A 19,434-nucleotide genomic window follows, 5' to 3' on the forward strand; every position below is an offset into this window, starting at 1 on the left:
GTGTGTGTCATCCCCCCCCCCCCGGGAACTGATGGGGGAGGGGGGGGGTCTTCCACCTGGGGACCCAGGAGTCCGGGAGGGGGGGGGAGGGGCTGCATCTTTCCACCCTCTAACACCCCCCCCCCCTCTCCCGTGTGCTGTGGGTGAGCCCCGCCCCGCCCCTTTCAGGGGGTGGGGGAGGAGGGGCCTGAACCGCCCCTTTAAGATGATTATTATTTGTCCGCCGACGCGCCTCCCCTTTAAGGCTCCGCTGTCATGACGGCCCCGCCGCGAGGGGGGGGGGGGCGGGGGCTTCCCTCCTTCCCCTTTTAAGGCGGCCGGGTATTAATTCCCCTCCGACGCGCCCCTTTCAGGACCTCCCCTTTAAGAGGGGCCGGTTTCCTGCCCGCCGACAGAGCCCCGCCCCGCCCCTTTCAGGCGGTGACGCAGGCGGTGACGCGACGGAAGGGGCGGGGCGCGGCGCCATGGCGGAGCTGGACTTGCTGGGCTCCATCCTCAGCGCCATGGAGCGGCCGCCCGGGCTGGGCGACCAGGAGACGCGGCGCCGCGCGCGAGGTCAGGGGCCGCGGGGGCGGGGGGCGAGGAGCGGGGGGGCGAGGAGCGCCCCGCCCACCGCGTCACAGCCCCTGGCCCCGCCCACCGGGTCAGAACCTCGCCCCGGGACACAGCCCCGCCCCAAGCCCCGCCCAGCGCCCCTGGCCCCGCCCACCCATGCTAAGCCCCGCCCCGCGCCTCATGGCCCCGCCCCCTGGACAGAACCTGCCCTGTAGCCCCGCCCAGCGCCTCATGGCCCCGCCCCCTGGACAGAACCTGCCCTGTAGCCCCGCCCCCATACAAAGCCCCGCCCAGCGCCTCGTGGCCCCGCCCACCGGGACAGAACCTGCCCTGTAGCCCCGCCCAGCGCCTCATGGCCCCGCCCACCGGGACAGAACCTCGCCCCGGGACACAGCCCCCATGCTAAGCCCCGCCCAGCGCCTCGTGGCCCCGCCCACCGGGACAGAACCTGCCCTGTAGCCCCGCCCAGCGCCTCATGGCCCCGCCCACCGGGACAGAACCTCGCCCCGGGACACAGCCCCCATGCTAAGTCCCGCCCCGCACCTCATGGCCCCGCCCACCGGGTCAGAACCTCGCCCTGGGACACGGTTCCGCCCCAAGCCCCGCCCAGCGCCCCTGGCCCCGCCCACCCATGCTAAGCCCCGCCCCGCGCCTCATGGCCCCGCCCCCTGGACAGAACCTGCCCTGTAGCCCCGCCCAGCGCCTCATGGCCCCGCCCCCTGGACAGAACCTGCCCTGTACCAGCAGAACCTGCCCTGTAGCCCCGCCCAGCGCCTCGTGGCCCTGCCCCCTGGACAGAACCTGCCCTGTAGCCCCGCCCCCATGCTAAGCCCCGCCCAGCGCCTCGTGGCCCCGCCCACCGGGAACAGAACCTGCTCTGTACTGCTCTGTAGCCCCACCCCCATGCTAAACCCCGCCCCACACCTCATGGCCCCGCCCCCTGGACAGAGAACCGCCCCAAGGCCCCATCTCAGAGCCCCGCCCTGTAGCCCCCCCCCCTCCCCGGTACCCACCACCCGCCCACCCATCCCCTGCCCAGCTCACCGTGGCCCTGACATCACCCCCACCCCCGTATCCATATGGCCCTGACCTCGGGGGAGGGGTGTTATAGGGACCGGGCTATAAATAGACACGGGGCTGGGGGAGGGACTGGGCTATCAACACACAGGGAGATGGGGGAAGGGCACTCTAGAACCCAGGAGTCCGGGCTCCCACCCTCTCCCCGCTCTGCCCCCCAGACCCTGAGCTGCTGATTCTCTCGCCCTGGCAGAACAAGCCGCCCGGCTGAAGAAGCTGCAGGAGCAGGAGAAGCGGCAGAAGGTGGAGTTCAGAAAGAGGGTGAGTGACCCACCGAGGCAGCCATGGGGCCGGGTGGGAGCCGGCGCCCCCCAGAGGGGACAGGCCCCTGCCCCGTTCCCCGCCCCCCTGAGCCAGCCAGTCCCTGCCCTGGGGCCGGGGGGGAGCCGGCGCCCCCCAGAGGGGACAGGCCCCTGCCCCGTTCCCCGCCCCCCTGAGCCAGCCAGTCCCTGCCCTGGGGCCGGGTGGGAGCCGGCGCCCCCCAGAGGGGACAGGCCCCTGCCCCGTTCCCCGCCCCCCTGAGCCAGCCAGTCCCCGCCCTGGGGCTGGGGGGGAGCCGGCGCCCCCTAGAGGGGACAGGCCCCTGCCCCATTCCCCGCCCCCCTGAGCCAGCCAGTCCCCGCCGTGGGGCCGGGGGGGAGCCGGCGCCCCCCGGAGGGGACAGGCCCCTGCCCCGTTCCCCGCCCCCCTGAGCCAGCCAGTCCCCGCCCTGGGGCCGGGGGGGAGCCGGCGCCCCCCAGAGGCGACAGGCCCCTGCCCCATTCCCCGCCCCCCTGAGCCAGCCAGTCCCCGCCCTGGGGCCGGGGGGGAGCCGGCGCCCCCCTGAGGCGACAGGCCCCTGCCCCATTCCCCGCCCCCCTGAGCCAGCCAGTCCCTGCCCTGGGGCCGGGGGGGAGCCGGCGCCCCCCAGAGGGGACAGGCCCCTGCCCCATTAACCCCCCCTGAGCTTTCCCTTCCGTCTCCCTTTGCAGATGGAGAAGGACGTGTCTGATTTCATCCAAGACAGCGCACAGACCAAAAAGAAATTCCAGCCCATGAACAAGCTAGAACGCAGCATCCTGTGAGGCTCCCGGGCGGAGGGGGAGGTGCCGCCACGTGTGGGGTGGGGGGCATCTCACTGCTGGGAGAGGGGTCCCTGGGTAACCGGCCGCCCCGCCCCAGAGGTGGCTGCATCTCACTGCTGGGAGAGGGGTCCCTGGGTAACCGGCCGCCCCGCCCCAGAGGTGGGCGCATCTCAGCGCCGGGCGAGGGGTCCCCGAGTAACCGGCCGCTCTGCCCCAGAGGTGGCTGCATCTCAGCGCCGGGCGAGGGGTCCCCGGGTAACCGGCCGCACTGCCCCAGAGGTGGCTGCATCTCAGCGCCGGGCGAGGGGTCCCTGGGTAACCGGCCGCCCCGCCCCAGAGGTGGGCGCATCTCAGCGCCGGGCGAGGGGTCCCTGGGTAACCGGCCGCCCCGCCCCAGAGGTGGCTGCATCTCAGCGCCAGGCGAGGGGTCTTTGGGTCCAGCCCCTGGAACGTTTGCTCCGTGTGTCAGTAAATCGAGTTCTCCCCTCGCTCGCGCCCCAGGCACGACGTGGTGGAAGTGGCCGGCCTGACGTCCTTCTCCTTCGGTGACGATGAGGAGAGTCGTTATGTCATGATCTTTAAGAAGGTGAGCGACACTCCCCCCCCATCCCCAGCCCCCACTCCCCTCCCAGAACCGGGGAGAGAACCCAGGAGTCCTGGCTCCCAGCCCCCCCTGCTCTGACCCACCAGCCCCCACTCCCCTCCCAGAGCCAGGGAGAGAACCCAGGAGTCCTGGCTTCCAGCCTCCCCTGCTCTGACCCACCAGCCCCCACTCCCCTCCCAGAGCCAGGGAGAGAACCCAGGAGTCCTGGCTCCCAGCCCCCCTGCTCTGACCCACCAGCCCCCACTCCCCTCCCAGAGCTGGGGAGAGAACCCAGGCGTCCTGGCTCCCAGCCCCCTGCTGTAACCCACCAGCCCCCACTCCCCTCCCAGAGCCGGGGAGAGAACCCAGGCGTCCTGGCTCCCTCGCGCTGTGGGGCTGGGGCTCAGGTGGGGGCAGCGTGCGGGAAGCCCTCGGGGCCATGGGGTGGCTCACGCTCTGCCCCCCGCCCCCCAGGAGTTCGCCCCGTCGGACGAGGAGCTGGAGGCCTATCGCTGTGGGGAGGAATGGGACCCACAGCGGGCCGAGGAGAAACGCCGCCTCAAGGTGTGTGTGGGGGGCCCCCCCAGGCTGTGCTGGGAGGGATTTGGGGGGGGCTGGGGCATCTTTCCCCCCATCTGCCTTTTGGGTGGGCAGGGCTGTGGGGAGGGGGGGTCTTCCCCATGGGCGGGGCCGAGGGGTCACCGCCATCTCTGCGGGGGCGTGTCTTTCTCTGGGTGGGCGGAGCCTCCCTGTGTCAGTGGGCGGGGCTGAGGTGTCACCGCCCACGCCATAGAGGGCGTGTCTTTCTCTGGGTGGGCGTGGCCAGGGTGTCACTTACTCTCTGCGGGGGCGTGTCTTTATCTGGGTGGGTGGGGCCAAGGTGTCATCTCCTCTCTGTAGGGGGGCGTGTCCTTATGTGGGTGGGTGGGGCCTACCAGCATGGGTGGGCGGGGCTGGGGCATGTCCCCTTGTGTGTCCCCCCCCCTCACGCCCCCAGTCCCCCCCCAGGAGCTGGCTCAGAGGGAGGCGGAGCAGGAGGCGCTGAGGGGCCCGGCCGTGGTGAACCCCAACACCGACTACAAGGACAAATACAGTCACCTCATCGGCAAGGAGGCCGCCAAGGACGCCGCCCACACCATGCAGGCCAACAAGGCGTACGGCTGCGGTGAGCGCCGGCCCGGACGCCTGGGTTCTCTGCCCGGCGCTGGGGGGGGAGCGGGGGCTGGGGGGTCGGAGCAGGGGGGCTGGGAGCCAGGACTCCTGGGTTCTCTGTCTGGCGCTGGGAGGGGAGTGGGGTCTGGCGATCAGAGCAGGGGGGGCTGGGAGCCAGGACTCCTGGGTTCTCTCCCTGGCTGAGTGGGGGCTGGTGGGTTAGAGCAGGGGGGCTGGGAGCCAGGACTCCTGGGTTCTCTCCCCGGCTCTGGGAGGGGAGTGGGGGCTGGTGGGGTCAGAGCAGGGGGGCAGGAAGCCCGGACGCCTGGGTTCTCTCCCTGGCTGAGTGGGGGCTGGTGGGTTAGCGCAGGGGGGCTGGGAGCCAGGACTCCTGGGTTCTCTCCCTGGCTCTGGGAGGGGAGAGGGGGCTGGTGGGTTAGAGCAGGGGGACTGGGAGCCAGGACTCCTGGGTTCTCCCCGGCTCTGGGAGGGGAGTGGGGGCTGGTGGGTCAGAGAAGGGGGGGTGGGAGCCAGGACTCCTGGGTTCTCCCCGGCTCTGGGAGGGGAGTGGGGGCTGGTGGGTCAGAGCAGGGGGGGCTGGGAGCCAGGACTCCTGGGTTCTCCCCAGCTCTGGGAGGGGAGTGGAGGCTGGTGGGTGACAGCAGGGGGGGCTGGGAGCCCGGACTCCTGGGTTCACCCCCCGCTCTCCTGTCCAGTTCCCGTGGCGAACAAGCGGGACACGCGCTCCATCGAGGAGGCCATGAACGAGATCCGGGCGAAGAAGCGGCTGCGGCAGAGCGAAGACGAGGGGCCGGGCGGGGCCGGGACCTCCTAGTGCTGGGGGGGGGGCGTCCTGCCCAGAGTGGGGGGGCAGGGAGCAGATCTCAGGGACTGACCCCAGACCTGCTGCTGTGTGTGAACCTTGCTTGGGGCGTCCCGACTGGCGGGGGAGGGGGCTGCCCTGCCCCCCATGTACCCAGGTAACCCCCCGCCCCCACTATTTACCCGGTAGCCTAGGAGTGATTTTAGGTTTTCAATTGGGGGCGGGGGCGTATTTTAAGTGATTTTGTTTGGAATTGTTTTTTCTCTCCAGCTCGGGGAGGGGGGTGAGTGTGAGCGGGGGGAGGGGAGCCCCCAGCGTGGGCGCGGGGGGGGGGAGTCTATTTTTGGGGTGGGAGGGGGGGAATAGAGATCTGGGTGCAGTGTCGCCTTCCCCCACCTGAGGGCGCCTGGGGCCGCCGTACAGGCTGCAGCATCCCACTCCTGCCACCAGAGGGCACTTGTCAGATTGGGGGGGTCCCCCCTGGGGGGGGTTCACCCCGCATTTCACCTCCCTCCTCCATCCTTGGGGACATTAGACCCCCCCTTATGGGGAAAGGTCCTAGCTCCCGCCATAAGGAGGGTGACGGGGGCCCCATAACCTGTGGGGGGGCAGCATTGGGAATCCGGGGGGGGGGGATGGGAAGGCACCCAGGTATCTCTGGGGTTGGGGGGAGGATCTCTGCGGGGGGGAATCCCTGCCTGTGGGGGTGGGGGGGATTTTAACCTGTTCTCCTTGCTGGGAGCCCCTCAGCTAATTGGGGGTGGGGGGGGGGATTTGCTCGTTATTTAAGTGTAAATAGAATCAATCCCCAGAGCTGCGGTGGGGGGGAGGCCAGATCCCTGCCCATCCTCCCCTTCCCCCTCCCAGCCACGTGTTGTGGGGTATGTGACCCCCCCGCCAGTGGGTGGTAAGGAGGGGGGGCCGTAGGAGCCGCTGTATCGCCCCCAATAAACCCGTCTCTGTTTAATCACGATCCACGCGGCTCCTCCTGCCTGGCTGGGGTTTTGGAGCGACTCTCGGTCTGACCGGGGCTGGGCGCAGCTGTGTGTCAGGTGCCCCGTACCGCACCTACTGGCGATTTCCCCCTCCCGCCCACAGCGCTGGGGACAGCTGGGGCCAGGCTGCCAGGGGTCCCGGCGGGAGCTGTTGGGACAGGAACGGCCGCTGCTAGAGCCACCCCCTGCTCGCCCCACGGCATCCACTGCTCCCTTGTGGGGGCAGAACTCCTCTGTCCCTCCCTCCTTGCGTCCCCCTCCCAGAGCGGGGGAGAGAACCCAGGAGTCCTGGCTCCCAGCCCCCCCTGCTCTAACCCCCCAGCCCCCACTCCCCTCCCAGAGCCGGGGAGAGAACCCAGGAGTCCTGGCTCCCAGCCCCCCCTGCTCTAACCCCCCAGCCCCCACTCCCCTCCCAGAGCCGGGGAGAGAACCCAGGAGTCCTGGCTCCCAGCCCCCGCTGCTCTAACCCCCCCCCCCCGAGTTCAATTGAACCCAGGCGTCCGGGCCCCAGGGAAAGAACCACACCCAGTCGCTGCGTGTCCAGGTGCCTTTATTCAGAGCTTCGCCCCCCAGCCGCCGTGGGAAGATGGGGCTGGACCCAGTGTCGCCGCTGGCACTCGCTGGTCGCATCGCGCTGTCCTGGGGGGAGCCCCGGTGCTGAGGGTCCAGGCCCCGCCCCGTCCCTCCGGTGCCGCCCCCGGCCATGGGGCAGGGCCGTGCCGACGCTGGGGGGGGGGGGGGCAGCCGTGGGGCTCACTTGGCCAGGGGGTTCCTGAACTTGCGCCCGGCGAAGTGAGCTTTGTCGCCCAGGGCCTCCTCGATCCTGGGGGGAGACGGGGGGGTGAGCTGGGGGGGGAGATGGGCCCCTGCCCCATTCCCCGCCCCCCCTGAGCCAGCCAGTCCCCGCCCTGGGGCCGGGGGGGAGTCGGCGCCCCCCAGAGGGGACAGGCCCCTGCCCCATTCCCCGCCCCCCTGAGCCAGCCAGTCCCCGCCCTGGGGCCGGGGGGGAGCCGGCGCCCCCCAGAGGGGACAGGCCCCTGCCCCATTCCCTGCCCCCCTGAGCCAGCCAGTCCCTGCCCTGGGGCCGGGGGGGAGCCGGTGCCCCCCAGAGGGGACAGGCCCCTGCCCCATTCCCCGCCCCCCTGAGCCAGCCAGTCCCCGCCCTGGGGCCAGGGGGGAGCCGGCGCCCCCCGGAGGGGACAGGCCCCTGCCCCATTCCCCGCCCCCCCGAGCCAGCCAGTCCCCGCCCTGGGGCCGGGTGGGAGTCGGCGCCCCCCAGAGGGGACAGGCCCCTGCCCCATTCCCCACCCCCCTGAGCCAGCCAGTCCCTGCCCTGGGGCCGGGGGGGGTCGGTGCCCCCCAGAGGGGACAGGCCCCTGCCCCATTCCCCACCCCCCCGAGCCAGCCAGTCCCCGCCCTGGGGCCGGGGGGGAGCCGGCGCCCCCCAGAGGGGACAGGCCCCTGCCCCGTTCCCCGGCCCCCTGAGCCAGCCAGTCCCTGCCCTGGGGCCGGGGGGAGCCGGCGCCCCCTAGAGGGGACAGGCCCCTGCCCCATTCCCTGCCCCCCTGAGCCAGCCAGTCCCTGCCCTGGGGCTGGGTGGGAGCCGGCGCCCCCCAGAGGGGCCAGGCCCCTGCCCCATTCCCCGCCCCCCTGAGCCAGCCAGTCCCCGCCCTGGGGCTGGGTGGGAGCCGGCGCCCCCCAGAGGGGCCAGGCCCTGCCTCGTTACCTCATCAGCTGATTGTATTTAGCCAGGCGCTCGGATCGGCAGGGGGCCCCGGTCTTGATCTGTGGGGAGAGGCAGAGCCGGGGTTAGGGGCCGTGGGGGGTGCGGGGAAAAGGGGGTGCAGCCCCCCCGCTGCTCACCTGCCCTGTGCAGAGCCCCACCACCAGGTCGGCGATGAAGGTGTCCTCGGTCTCCCCGGAGCGGTGACTCACCATCACCCCCCAGCCATTGCTCTGCGCCAGCTTGCACCTGGAAGGGAACCGGGGCGGGGGGTCCGTCAGTGCAGCTGTGCGGGGGGGTGTTATCCAAACCTAACCCGCTCCCCCCACACTGCAACCCTCCTGACATGTGCTACCTCGCAGAGAGAGAACCCAGGCGTCCTGGCTCCTAGTCCCCCCCTGCTCTAACCCACCAGCCCCCACTCCCCTCCCAGAGCTGGGGAGAGAACCCAGGAGTCCGGGCTCCCAGCCCCCCCTGCTCTAACCACCAGGCCCCACTCCCCTCCCAGAGCTGGGGAGAGAACCCAGGAGTCCTGGCTCCCAGCCCCCGCTGCTCTGACCCACCAGGCCCCACTCCCCTCCCAGACCTGGGGAGAGAACCCAGGAGTCCTGGCTCCCAGCCCCCCTGCTCTAACCCACCAGCCCCCACTCCCCTCCCAGAGCCGGGGAGAGAACCCAGGAGTCCTGGCTCCCAGCCTCCTCCCCGCTCTAACCCACCAGCCCCCACTCCCCTCCCAGAGCTGGGGAGAGAACCCAGGAGTCCGGGCTCCCAGCCCCCCCCTGCTCTAACCACCAGGCCCCACTCCCCTCCCAGAGCTGGGGAGAGAACCCAGGAGTCCTGGCTCCCAGCCCCCCCTGCTCTGACCCACCAGGCCCCACTCCCCTCCCAGAGCTGGGGAGAGAACCCAGGAGTCCTGGCTCCCAGCCCCCCTGCTCTAACCCACCAGCCCCCACTCCCCTCCCAGAGCCGGGGAGAGAACCCAGGAGTCCTGGCTCCCAGCCTCCTCCCCGCTCTAACCCACCAGCCCCCACTCCCCTCCCAGAGCTGGGGAGAGAACCCAGGAGTCCGGGCTCCCAGCCCCCCCCTGCTCTAACCACCAGGCCCCACTCCCCTCCCAGAGCTGGGGAGAGAACCCAGGAGTCCTGGCTCCCAGCCCCCCCTGCTCTGACCCACCAGGCCCCACTCCCCTCCCAGAGCTGGGGAGAGAACCCAGGAGTCCTGGCTCCCAGCCCCCCTGCTCTAACCCACCAGCCCCCACTCCCCTCCCAGAGCTGGGGAGAGAACCCAGGAGTCCTGACTCCCAGCCCCCCTGCTCTAACCCACCAGTCCCTACTCCCCTCCCAGAGCCGGGGAGAGAACCCAGGAGTCCTGGGTCCCGGACCCCCTGCTCTAACCCACCAGCCCCCACTCCCCTCCCAGAGCCGGGGAGAGAACCCAGAAGTCCTGGCTCCCAGCCCCCCCCCTTGCTCTAACCCACCAGCCCCCACTCCCCTCCCAGAGCCGGGGAGAGAACCCAGGAGTCCTGGTTCCCGGACCCCCTGCTCTAACCCACCAGCCCCCACTCCCCTCCCAGAGCCGGGGAGAGAACCCAGAAGTCCTGGCTCCCAGCCCCCCCCCTTGCTCTAACCCACCAGCCCCCACTCCCCTCCCAGAGCCGGGGAGAGAACCCAGGAGTCCTGGTTCCCGGACCCCCTGCTCTAACCCACCAGCCCCCACTCCCCTCCCAGCGCTGGGAGAGAACCCAGGCGTCCTGGCTCCCCGGGCCCGGTTTGAGCTGGACGGGGCGGCGGGGGCTCACGCCTGGATGGACTCGGTGACGGAGCCGATCTGGTTGACTTTGAGCAGGAGGCAGTTGCAGGCTTTCAGCTCCACGGCCTTCTGGATGCGCTTGGGGTTCGTCACCGTCAGGTCGTCCCCCACGATCTGGATGGGCACCTGGGTCAGGAACTTCCGCCAGGTCTCCCAGTCGTCCTGGTCGAAGGGGTCCTCGATGGACACCACTGGGGGGCAGAGACGGGGTCAGACCCAGCCCCCCGGCCCCACTCCCCGCCCCGGGGCCGGGGGGAGCCGGGCCAGGCCGCTCACCGGGGTAGTTCTTGATGAAGCTCTGGTACAGCTCGCCCAGCTTCTCCCCGCTGATGTGGCGCCCGGGGTCGTCGGGGGATTTGAAGTCCAGGTCGTATTTCCCGCTGCGGAAGAACTCGGAGGCGGCGACGTCCATCCCGATCACCACCTTGTCGGGGTACCCGGCCTTCTCGATGGCCGACTTCAGCAGCTCCAGCGCTGGGCAGGAGGAGAACACGCCGCGGCTCAGCCCTAGACACAGGTGCGGTGCCCTGCCCCAGAGCTGGGCGCATCTCGGCGCCGGGTGAGGGGTCCCTGGGTAACCGGCCGCCCCACCCCAGAGGTGGGCGCATCTCAGCACCGGGCGAGGGGTCCCTGGGTAACCGGCCGCCCCACCCCAGAGCTGGGCGCATCTCAGCCCCGGGCGAGAGGTCCCTGGGTAACCGGACGCCCCGGCCCCAGAGGTGGGCGCATCTCAGCGCCGGGCGAGGGGTCCCTGGGTCACCGGCCGCCCCGCCCCAGAGGTGGCTGCATCTCAGCACCGGGCGAGGAGTCCCTGGGTAACCGGCCGCCCCGCCCCAGAGGTGGGCGCATCTCAGCGCCGGGCGAGGGGTCCCTGGGTAACCGGCCGCCCCGCCCCAGAGGTGGGCGCATCTCAGTGCCGGGCGAGGGGTCCCCGGGTAACCGGCCGCCCCGCCCCAGAGGTGGGCGCATCTCAGCGCCGGGCGAGGGGTCCCTGGGTAACCGGCCGCCCCGCCCCAGAGGTGGCTGCAGCTCAGCGCCGGGTGAGGGGTCCCTGTGAGCGCAGGAGACCCCAGCAGGCCGTGACCTTTCCTGGCCCAGCAACGTTCACTGGGCTCCCTGCGGCTCCGGTTACCAGCAGCTGCACTAATTATGGCTGCGACATTTGACGAGGGAATCGGGGGCTGAGGCTAAAACCCAGCCTGAGAGAGTCTTGAAACCCAACCGCAGCCCTGTAAGCAGCTGCTGTCCTCTTCCTGTCAATCCGCAGCCAGGGGGAGAACCCAGGAGTCCGGGCTCCCAGCCCACCCTGCTCTGACCCACCAGCCCCCACTCCCCTCCCAGAGCCGGGGCGGGAACCCAGGCGTCCGGTACCTTCGTTGTTCTCCAGGATGTTGGGGGCGAAGCCGCCCTCGTCCCCCACGTTGGTGGCGTCCTTGCCGTACTTGGCCTTGATGACGCCCTTCAGGTTGTGGTAGACCTCGGCCCCGATGCGCATGGCCTCCTTGAAAGTGGCCGCCCCCACCGGCAGGATCATGAACTCCTGCATGGCCAGCTTGTTCCCCGCGTGCGAGCCCCCGTTGATCACGTTGAACGCCTGCCCGGGGTGGGGGGGGAAGGGGGTCAGCATAGAACCCAGGCGTCCTGGTCCCCAGCCCCTCATGCTCTAAGCCCCCAGCCCCACTCCCCTCCCAGAGCCGGGGAGAGAACCCAGGAGTCCTGGCTCCCAGCGCCCCTGCTCTAACCACCAGCCCCCACTCCCCTCCCAGAGCCGGGGAGAGAACCCAGGAGTCCTGGCTCCCAGCCCCCCCTGCTCCAACCCACCAGTCCCCACTCCCGTCCCAGAGCCGGGGAGAGAACCCAGGAGTCCTGGCTCCCAGCGCCCCCTGCTCTAACCCAGCAGCCCCCACTCCCCTCCCAGAGCCGGGGAGAGAACCCAGGAGTCCTGGCTCCCAGCGCCCCCTGCTCTAACCCAGCAGCCCCCACTCCCCTCCCAGAGCCGGGGAGAGAACCCAGGAGTCCTGGCTCCCAGCCCCGCCTGCTCCAACCCACCAGCCCCCACTCCCCTCCCAGAGCCGGGGAGAGAACCCAGGAGTCCTGGCTCCCAGCCCCCGCGCTCTGACCCACCAGCCCCCACTCCCCTCCCAGAGCCTGGGAGAGAACCCAGGAGTCCTGGCTCCCAGCCCCCACTGCTCTAACCACCAGCCCCCACTCCCCTCCCAGAGCCGGGGAGAGAACCCAGGAGTCCTGGCTCCCAGCCCCCCCTGCTCTAACCCACCAGCCCCCACTCCCGTCCCAGAGCCGGGGAGAGAACCCAGGAGTCCTGGCTCCCAGCCCCCGCGCTCTGACCCACCAGCCCCCACTCCCCTCCCAGAGCCGGGGAGAGAACCCAGGAGTCCTGGCTCCCAGCCCCCCCGCTCTGACCCACCAGCCCCCACTCCCCTCCCCGAGGAACCCTGGCGTCCGGGGGGCTCTCACCGGAACGGGCAGGATGAGCTCTGCGTTGCCAGCCAGGTCGGCGATGTGGCGGTACAGGGGCACCCCCTTTTCCGCGGCCCCGGCCTTGCACACCGCCAGAGACACCCCCAGGATGGCGTTGGCCCCAAACTTGGCTGTGGGTGGAGACGGACGGGATTAGCTCCCCCCCCACACACCCTGCAGTCAGGTAACGGGGGGGGGATCAGCGGTTTGGGGAAGGGGCCGGAGGGGGGATTGGGGGCTGGCACAGGGTCGGTGGCGATGCCTCTCACTCACATTTGTTCTCTGTCCCGTCCAGATCGATCATGAGTTTGTCGATTTTCTCCTGCTCCACAACACTGAGTTTCTGTGGGGCGGGGGGGGGGACAGTGGGGAGACGGGGGTCACACAGGCACCTTGGGTAGCCGCCCCCCACATCCCCACCCTCCATCTAGGACACCTCACACTGCAGCCCCCCAGACACCGTCCTATACACAGCCAGCCTATTCCACCCAGGGACCCCCTGCCCCATATCTAGCTCCCTCCGCCCGCTAACCCCACTCCTGGGCCCCCCTCCAGTACCCAGAGACGCCCTCCCTAGGTACCCCCATGCCCTCTGGGCGTCCCCCCCCATAGCCAGGTACCCCTCCATGCCCACGTCCTGCCCAGACCCCCGACACAGGAGCACCCCCTACAGGCACGAGCGGGGGGTCGTTACCTTCTCCAGCAGGGCCGGCGCAATGATTTTGTTGATGTGCTCAACGGCCTTCAGCACCCCTGGCGGGAGGAGGACAGAGATGTGGGACCCAGCTGGTCTCTACTGGCCCCCACCCGTCCGAGCTGGCCGCCCGGGCCATTGCCATTTGGGCAAGCCCAGGTTTCCATGGGATGTCCTGGGACTTCGTTTGAGATCAGGAGCTTTATTTAAATTAACTAACTATATTCTAACGAACTAACAAACCACCCAAGACTGCACCAGCCAGCACTTTTAACCAGCCAATGAGCCAACAAATCCATTAAATCAGTCAACCAATGAATGAACCGGTCAACCCAACCAACCAGTGACCTCCCAGCCAACCAGCCAATGAAGCTCTCAGTCGAGGCTACCAACCAGCCAACCAATCAACCTCCCGGCCGACCAGCCAACCCTACCAACAACCAGCCAATTCACCTCCCGGCCAACCAGCCAACCCTACCAACAACCTGCCAATTCATCTCCCAGCCAACCAGCCAACCCTACCAACAACCAGCCAATTCACCTCCCGGCCAACCAGCCAACCCTACCAACAACCAGCCAATTCACCTCCCTGCCAACCAGCCAACCCTACCAACAACCTGCCAATTCACCTCCCTGCCAACCAGCCAACCCTACCAACAACCTGCCAATTCACCTCCCGGCCGACCAGCCAACCCTACCAACAACCAGCCAATTCACCTCCCTGCCAACCAGCCAACCCTACCAACAACCTGCCAATTCACCTCCCGGCCGACCAGCCAACCCTACCAACAACCTGCCAATTAACCTCCCGGCCGACCAGCCAACCCTACCAACAACCAGCCAATTCACCTCCCGGCCGACCAGCCAACCCTACCAACAACCAGCCAATTCACCTCCCAGCCCACCAGCCAACCCTACCAACAACCTGCCAATTCACCTCCCGGCCAACCAGCCAACCCTACCAACAACCTGCCAATTAACCTCCTGGCCGACCAGCCAACCCTACTAACAACCTGCCAATTCACCTCCCGGCCAACCAGCCAACCCTACCAACAACCTGCCAATTCACCTCCCGGCCAACCTGCCAACCCTACCAACAACCTGCCAATTAACCTCTCGGCCGACCAGCCAACCCTACCAACAACCTGCCAATTCACCTCTCGGCCGACCAGCCAACCCTACCAACAACCAGCCAATTCACCTCCCGGCCGACCAGCCAACCCTACCAACAACCAGCCAATTCACCTCCCCCAACCAGCCAACCCTACCAACAACCTGCCAATTAACCTCCCGGCCGACCAGCCAACTCTACCAACAACCTGCCAATTCACCTCCCGGCCGACCAGCCAACCCTACCAACAACCAGCCAATTCACCTCCCTGCCAACCAGCCAACCCTACCAACAACCTGCCAATTCACCTCCCGGCCAACCAGCCAACCCTACCAACCAACCTGCCAATTCACCTCCCGGCCGACCAGCCAACCCTACCAACAACCTGCCAATTCACCTCCCGGCCAACCAGCCAACCCTACCAACAACCTGCCAATTCACCTCCCGGCCGACCAGCCAACCCTACCAACAACCTGCCAATTCACCTCCCGGCCGACCAGCCAACCCTACCAACAACCTGCCAATTCACCTCCCGGCCGACCAGCCAACCCTACCAACAACCAGCCAATTCACCTCCCGGCCGACCAGCCAACCCTACCAACAACCTGCCAATTCACCTCCCGGCCAACCAGCCAACCCTACCAACAACCTGCCAATTCACCTCCCGGCCGACCAGCCAACCCTACCAACAACCTGCCAATTCACCTCCCGGCCGACCAGCCAACCCTACCAACCAACCTGCCAATTCACCTCCCGGCCGACCAGCCAACCCTACCAACAACCAGCCAATTCACCTCCCGGCCAACCAGCCAACCCTACCAACAACCTGCCAATTCACCTCCCGGCCAACCAGCCAACCCTACCAACAACCAGCCAATTAACCAACCAGCCAACCCTACCATCAACCTGCCAATTCAGCTCCCGGCCAACCAGGCAACCCTACCAACAACCAGCCAATTCACCTCCCGGCCGACCAGCCAACCCTACCAACAACCAGCCAATTCACCTCCCGGCCGACCAGCCAACCCTACCAACAACCAGCCAGTTCACCTCCCGGCCCACCAGCCAACCCTACTAACAACCAGCCAGTTCACCTCCCGGCCAACCAGCGAACCCTACCAACAACCAGCCAATTCACCTCCCAGCCGACCAGCCAACCCTACTAACAACCTGCCAATTAGCCTCCCGGCCAACCAGCCAACCCACCAATGAACCAGTCAACCAGCCAATCAACCTCTCAGCCGACCAGCCAACCCTACCAACAACCAGGCAATTAACCTCCCGGCCAACCAGCCAACCCTACTAACAACCAGCCAATTCACCTCCCGGCCAACCAGCCAACCCTACCAACAACCAGCCAATTCACCTCCCGGCCAACCAGCCAACCCTACCAACAACCAGCCAATTCACCTCCCGGCCAACCAGCCAACCCTACCAACAACCAGCCAATTCACCTCCCGGCCAACCAGCCAACCCTACCAACAACCAGCCAATTCACCTCCCGGCCAACCAGCCAACCCTACCAACAACCAGCCAATTCACCTCCCGGCCAACCAGCCAACCCTACCAACAACCTGCCAATTAACCTCCCGGCCAACCAGCCAACCCTACCATCAACCTGCCAATTCACCTCCCGGTCAACCAGCCAACCCTAACAACAACGTGCCAATTAACCTCCCGGCCAACCAGCCAACCCTACCAACAACCTGCCAATTCACCTCCCAGCCGACCAGCCAACCCTACTAACAACCTGCCAATTAGCCTCCCGGCCAACCAGCCAACCCTACCAACCAACCCGCCAATTCACCTCCCGGCCAACCACCCAACCCTACCAACAACCTGCCAATTAACCTCCTGGCCAACCCTACCAACCAACCTGCCAATTAACCTCCTGGCCAACCCTACCAACAACCTGCCAATTCACCTCCTAGCCAACCAGCCAACCCTACCAACAACCTGCCAATTCACCTCCCGGCCAACCAGCCAACCCTACCAACCAACCTGCCAATTAACCTCCCGGCCAACCTGCCAACCCTACCAACAACCTGCCAATTAACCTCCCAGCCAACCAGCCAACCCTACCAACAACCTGCCAATTCACCTCCCGGCCGACCAGCCAACCCTACCAACAACCTGCCAATTCACCTCCCTGCCAACCAGCCAACCCTACCAACAACCTGCCAATTAACCTCCCGGCCAACCAGCCAACCCTACCAACAACCTGCCAATTCACCTCCCGGCCAACCAGCCAACCCTACCAACAACCTGCCAATTCACCTCCCGGCCAACCAGCCAACCCTACCAACCAACCCGCCAATTAACCTCCCTGCCAACCAGCCAATCCTACCAACCAACCTGCCAATTAGCCTCCTGGCCAACCAGCCAACCCTACCAACAACCTGCCAATTAACCTCCCTGCCAACCAGCCAATCCTACCAACCAACCTGCCAATTAGCCTCCTGGCTAACCCTACCAACAACCTGCCAATTAACCTCCCGGCCAACCAGCCAACCCTACCAACAACCTGCCAATTAACCTCCCGGCCATCCAGCCAACCCTACCAACCAACCAGGCAATGACCCTCTTGGCCACCCGTAAGAACAAGTCAATAACACCCCCCTGAGTCTATGGGCCTCTCCCAGGGGCTAGTGTCCACAACTCCTGCTGGGATGACTGGAAACGCCCCCCCGGCCCCGCCCCAACACGGGGTCAAGGTTTGTATCACCTCCGGGCGTCCGTCCAACAAGCGGCAGCACCTTGGAGGAGCCCAGGCCTGGCTGTGGATGGAGGGCGGAAGGGGAGGTCTGTGGGGAGGGAGGGATAAACGATCCCACCCCCCGGTTACCGTCAGCCCCCTCCCCCGACGGCCCCTCACCTTTGCCCAGGTATCGGGACTTGTCCCCGTCCCGCAGCTCCAGCGCCTCGTAGATACCGGTGGAGGCACCACTGGGGACGGCGGCCCGGAAACGACCTGTGGGGGGGGAGAAGCAGGGGGAGTAACTCCTGTGGGTTCCCCCCACGGCCGGGAGAGCCTGACCCCCACCAGCCCCCCTCCCATCCTGCCTTGGGATCCCCCACCCTGTCCCCATGGGAACCCCCCAACGCCACACCCCAGTTCTCCCCCCCCCCACGCACCCTTAGCCGTGTGCAGATCCACCTCGACCGTGGGGTTCCCACGGGAGTCCAGGATCTCGCGGGCGTAGATCTTCTGGATGGACATGGCTGGTGGGAGGAAAAAAGAGGGGGCTCGGAACAGCACATGCCCAAGGCTTGTCCTCCCCCTACACATCCCCCACTCCCCTCCCAGAGCCGGGGAGAGAACCCAGGCGTCCTGGCTCCCAGCCCCCCCTGCTCTGACCCACCAGCCCCCACTCCCCTCCCAGAGCCGGGGTGAGAACCCAGGAGTCCTGGCTCCCAGCCCCACCCACCCGAGACCCTCTCTCCAATCCAGAGCATGTCCGACCCCTTTAACATTCACACCTCCACACACACCCTGGGCAGCTGCCAGGGTTAAAAATAGACTCACGCACACTCGGAGGCCCGGCCAGTGGAGAAAGAGGTCACCCCCTGACCTGCGAGTGGGGCCCAGACAGGGACAGGCCCTGGCCTCCCCGACCCCCAGCCCTGCCGGTGCCCCTCACTCTCGACCCGCAGCCCCTACCAGCCCAGCCCTGCCGGTGCCCCTCACTCCCGACCTGCAGCCCCTGCTAGCCCAGCACTGCCCCCCCAAGCCCTGCTGGTGCCCCTCACTCCCGACCCGCAGCCCCTACCAGCCCAGCCCTGGCCCCCGACCTCTGCCGGTGCCCCTCACTCCCGACCCGCAGCCCCTGCTAGCCCAGCCCTGCCCCCCCCAGCCCTGCTGGTGCCCCTCACTCCTGCGCCTCCAAAGGGGAATAGACCAGAGGGGAGGACCCTGGCCCTGGCCCTCACTTGGTTGGGTCTCGTCTCCGGTCGGTGGCTGTCAGGGGGGGTGGGCAGCTGACAGTGCCCGGGCGGTAGCTGCCCCCTCCCTTTTATACCCGAGGTCCCCGGCATCCTCCGCCCACCCGGGCCCAGTTAGGGACTGTCTGTAAGTGTCCTGCCTGTGTGGGGACGGGCCAACCCCCAGACGGGCCGTTGGCACCCGCACAAATATGCAGCCGCTTGAACGATCCCAGCGTCCCTCACGCACAGCACACCCCGCCCCCCAGGGCCAGGGAGAGAACCCAGGAGTCCTGGCTCCCAGCTCCCCCTGCTCTGACCCACCAGCCCCCATTCCCCTCCCAGAGCCGGGGAAGAGAACCCAGGAGTCCTGGCTCGCTGCTCCCCCTGCTCTAACCACCAGCCCCCACTCCCCTCCCAGAGCCGGGCAGAGAACCCAGGAGTCCTGGCTCCCAGCCCCCCCTGCTCTAACCACCAGCCCCCCCTCCCCTCCCCTCCCAGTGCTGGGGAGAGAACCCAGGAGTCCTGGCTCCCAGCCCACCCTGCTCTGACCCACCAGCCCCCACTCCCCTCCCAGAGCCGGGGAGAGAACCCAGGAGTCCGGGCTCCCCCCCTGCTCTAACCCACCAGCCCCCACTCCCCTCCCAGAGCCGGGGAGAGAACCCCGGAGTCCTGGCTCCCAGCCCCCCCCTGCTCTGACCCACCAGCCCCCGCTCCCCTCCCAGAGCCGGGGAGAGAACCCAGGAGTCCTGGCTCCCAGCCCCCCCTGCTCTAACCACCAGCCCCCCATCCCCTCCCAGAGCCAGGGAGAGAATCAGGCACTGGGGCATTCGGGGGCCCCCCCCTTGTCTGGCAGGTTATTAGCCATGGGTGCCTCAGGGACGTTCACCTGAGGGGCACTGTGGTGGGGAGGGACGGGGGTCGCCCTGTACCCATCTGACCAGGACGAGATTCTGGGGGTCGGCTGGGAGGGGCAGGGGCCTGGTGCAGACAAGGAAGCAGGTGAGATTTGACCCTCATCCTGTGCACAGCCCCTTCCCCGGGCTGGACAAGGCCCCACGTCTCTGCCCCACACACCGCTCGGGGGCCACTGGGGCAGCTCCCAGAACCCCACAGCCCCACGGCTCCCCCCCGGCCCCAGGGCAGGGACTGGCCGGCTCAGGGGGGCGGGAATGGGGCAGGGGCCTGTCCCCTCTGGGGGGCGCCGGCTCCCCCCCGGCCCCAGGGTGGGGACTGGCCGGCTCAGGGGGGCGGGAATGGGGCAGGGGCCTGTCCCCTCTGGGGGGCGCCGGCTCCCCCTGGCCCCAGGGCGGGGACTGGCTGGCTCAGGGGGGCAGGGAATGGGGCAGGGGCCTGTCCCCTCTGGGGGGAGCCGACCCCCCCCCCGGCCCCAGGGCAGGGACTGGCTGGCTCAGGGGGGTGGGGAATGGGGCAGGGGCCTGTCCCCTC

The 19,434-nt window shown here is 68.3% G+C and overlaps 2 protein-coding genes across 2 annotated transcripts; one reads left to right on the top strand and one right to left on the bottom strand.

The window, feature by feature from the left end:
- Nucleotides 1-405: 405 nt before the first annotated feature.
- On the top strand, nt 406-5,553 carry SPAG7 (sperm associated antigen 7). Its single transcript, XM_045000485.1, has 7 exons — nt 406-555; nt 1,826-1,893; nt 2,604-2,692; nt 3,198-3,282; nt 3,754-3,843; nt 4,288-4,444; nt 5,148-5,553. The coding sequence occupies exons 1-7, from the start codon at nt 465-467 to the stop codon at nt 5,264-5,266; spliced, it is 699 nt and encodes a 232-aa protein (XP_044856420.1). The 5' UTR covers nt 406-464; the 3' UTR covers nt 5,267-5,553.
- A 1,229-nt stretch (nt 5,554-6,782) lies between these two features.
- Nucleotides 6,783-18,181, bottom strand: ENO3 (enolase 3). The gene is made up of 12 exons (XM_045000542.1): nt 17,995-18,181; nt 17,200-17,286; nt 16,940-17,035; nt 12,954-13,012; nt 12,533-12,602; nt 12,257-12,390; nt 11,153-11,375; nt 10,058-10,255; nt 9,771-9,972; nt 8,113-8,221; nt 7,976-8,034; nt 6,783-7,072 (listed from the first exon to the last, which is right to left on the bottom strand). The coding sequence occupies exons 2-12, from the start codon at nt 17,282-17,284 to the stop codon at nt 7,003-7,005; spliced, it is 1,305 nt and encodes a 434-aa protein (XP_044856477.1). The 5' UTR covers nt 17,285-17,286; nt 17,995-18,181; the 3' UTR covers nt 6,783-7,002.
- Nucleotides 18,182-19,434: the final 1,253 nt, after the last annotated feature.

The sequence above is a fragment of the Mauremys mutica genome, unplaced genomic scaffold (genome assembly GCF_020497125.1).
Source record: "Mauremys mutica isolate MM-2020 ecotype Southern unplaced genomic scaffold, ASM2049712v1 000330F_np12_obj, whole genome shotgun sequence".
Lineage (NCBI taxonomy): Eukaryota > Metazoa > Chordata > Testudines > Geoemydidae > Mauremys > Mauremys mutica.

Coding starts and splice junctions, on each gene's coding strand:
- SPAG7 (XM_045000485.1), top strand. CDS start 465: ATGGCGGAGCTGGACTTGCTGGGCTCCATCCTCAGCGCCATGGAGCGG. Junction 2,693..3,197: donor AAGCTAGAACGCAGCATCCT/GTGAGGCTCCCG, acceptor CTCGCGCCCCAG/GCACGACGTGGTGGAAGTGG. Junction 3,844..4,287: donor AGGAGAAACGCCGCCTCAAG/GTGTGTGTGGGG, acceptor GTCCCCCCCCAG/GAGCTGGCTCAGAGGGAGGC.
- ENO3 (XM_045000542.1), bottom strand. CDS start 17,284: ATGTCCATCCAGAAGATCTACGCCCGCGAGATCCTGGACTCCCGTGGG. Junction 13,013..16,939: donor GTCCCGATACCTGGGCAAAG/GTGAGGGGCCGT, acceptor TCCTCCCGCCAG/GGGTGCTGAAGGCCGTTGAG. Junction 11,376..12,256: donor AGCTCATCCTGCCCGTTCCG/GTGAGAGCCCCC, acceptor CACCCCGGGCAG/GCGTTCAACGTGATCAACGG.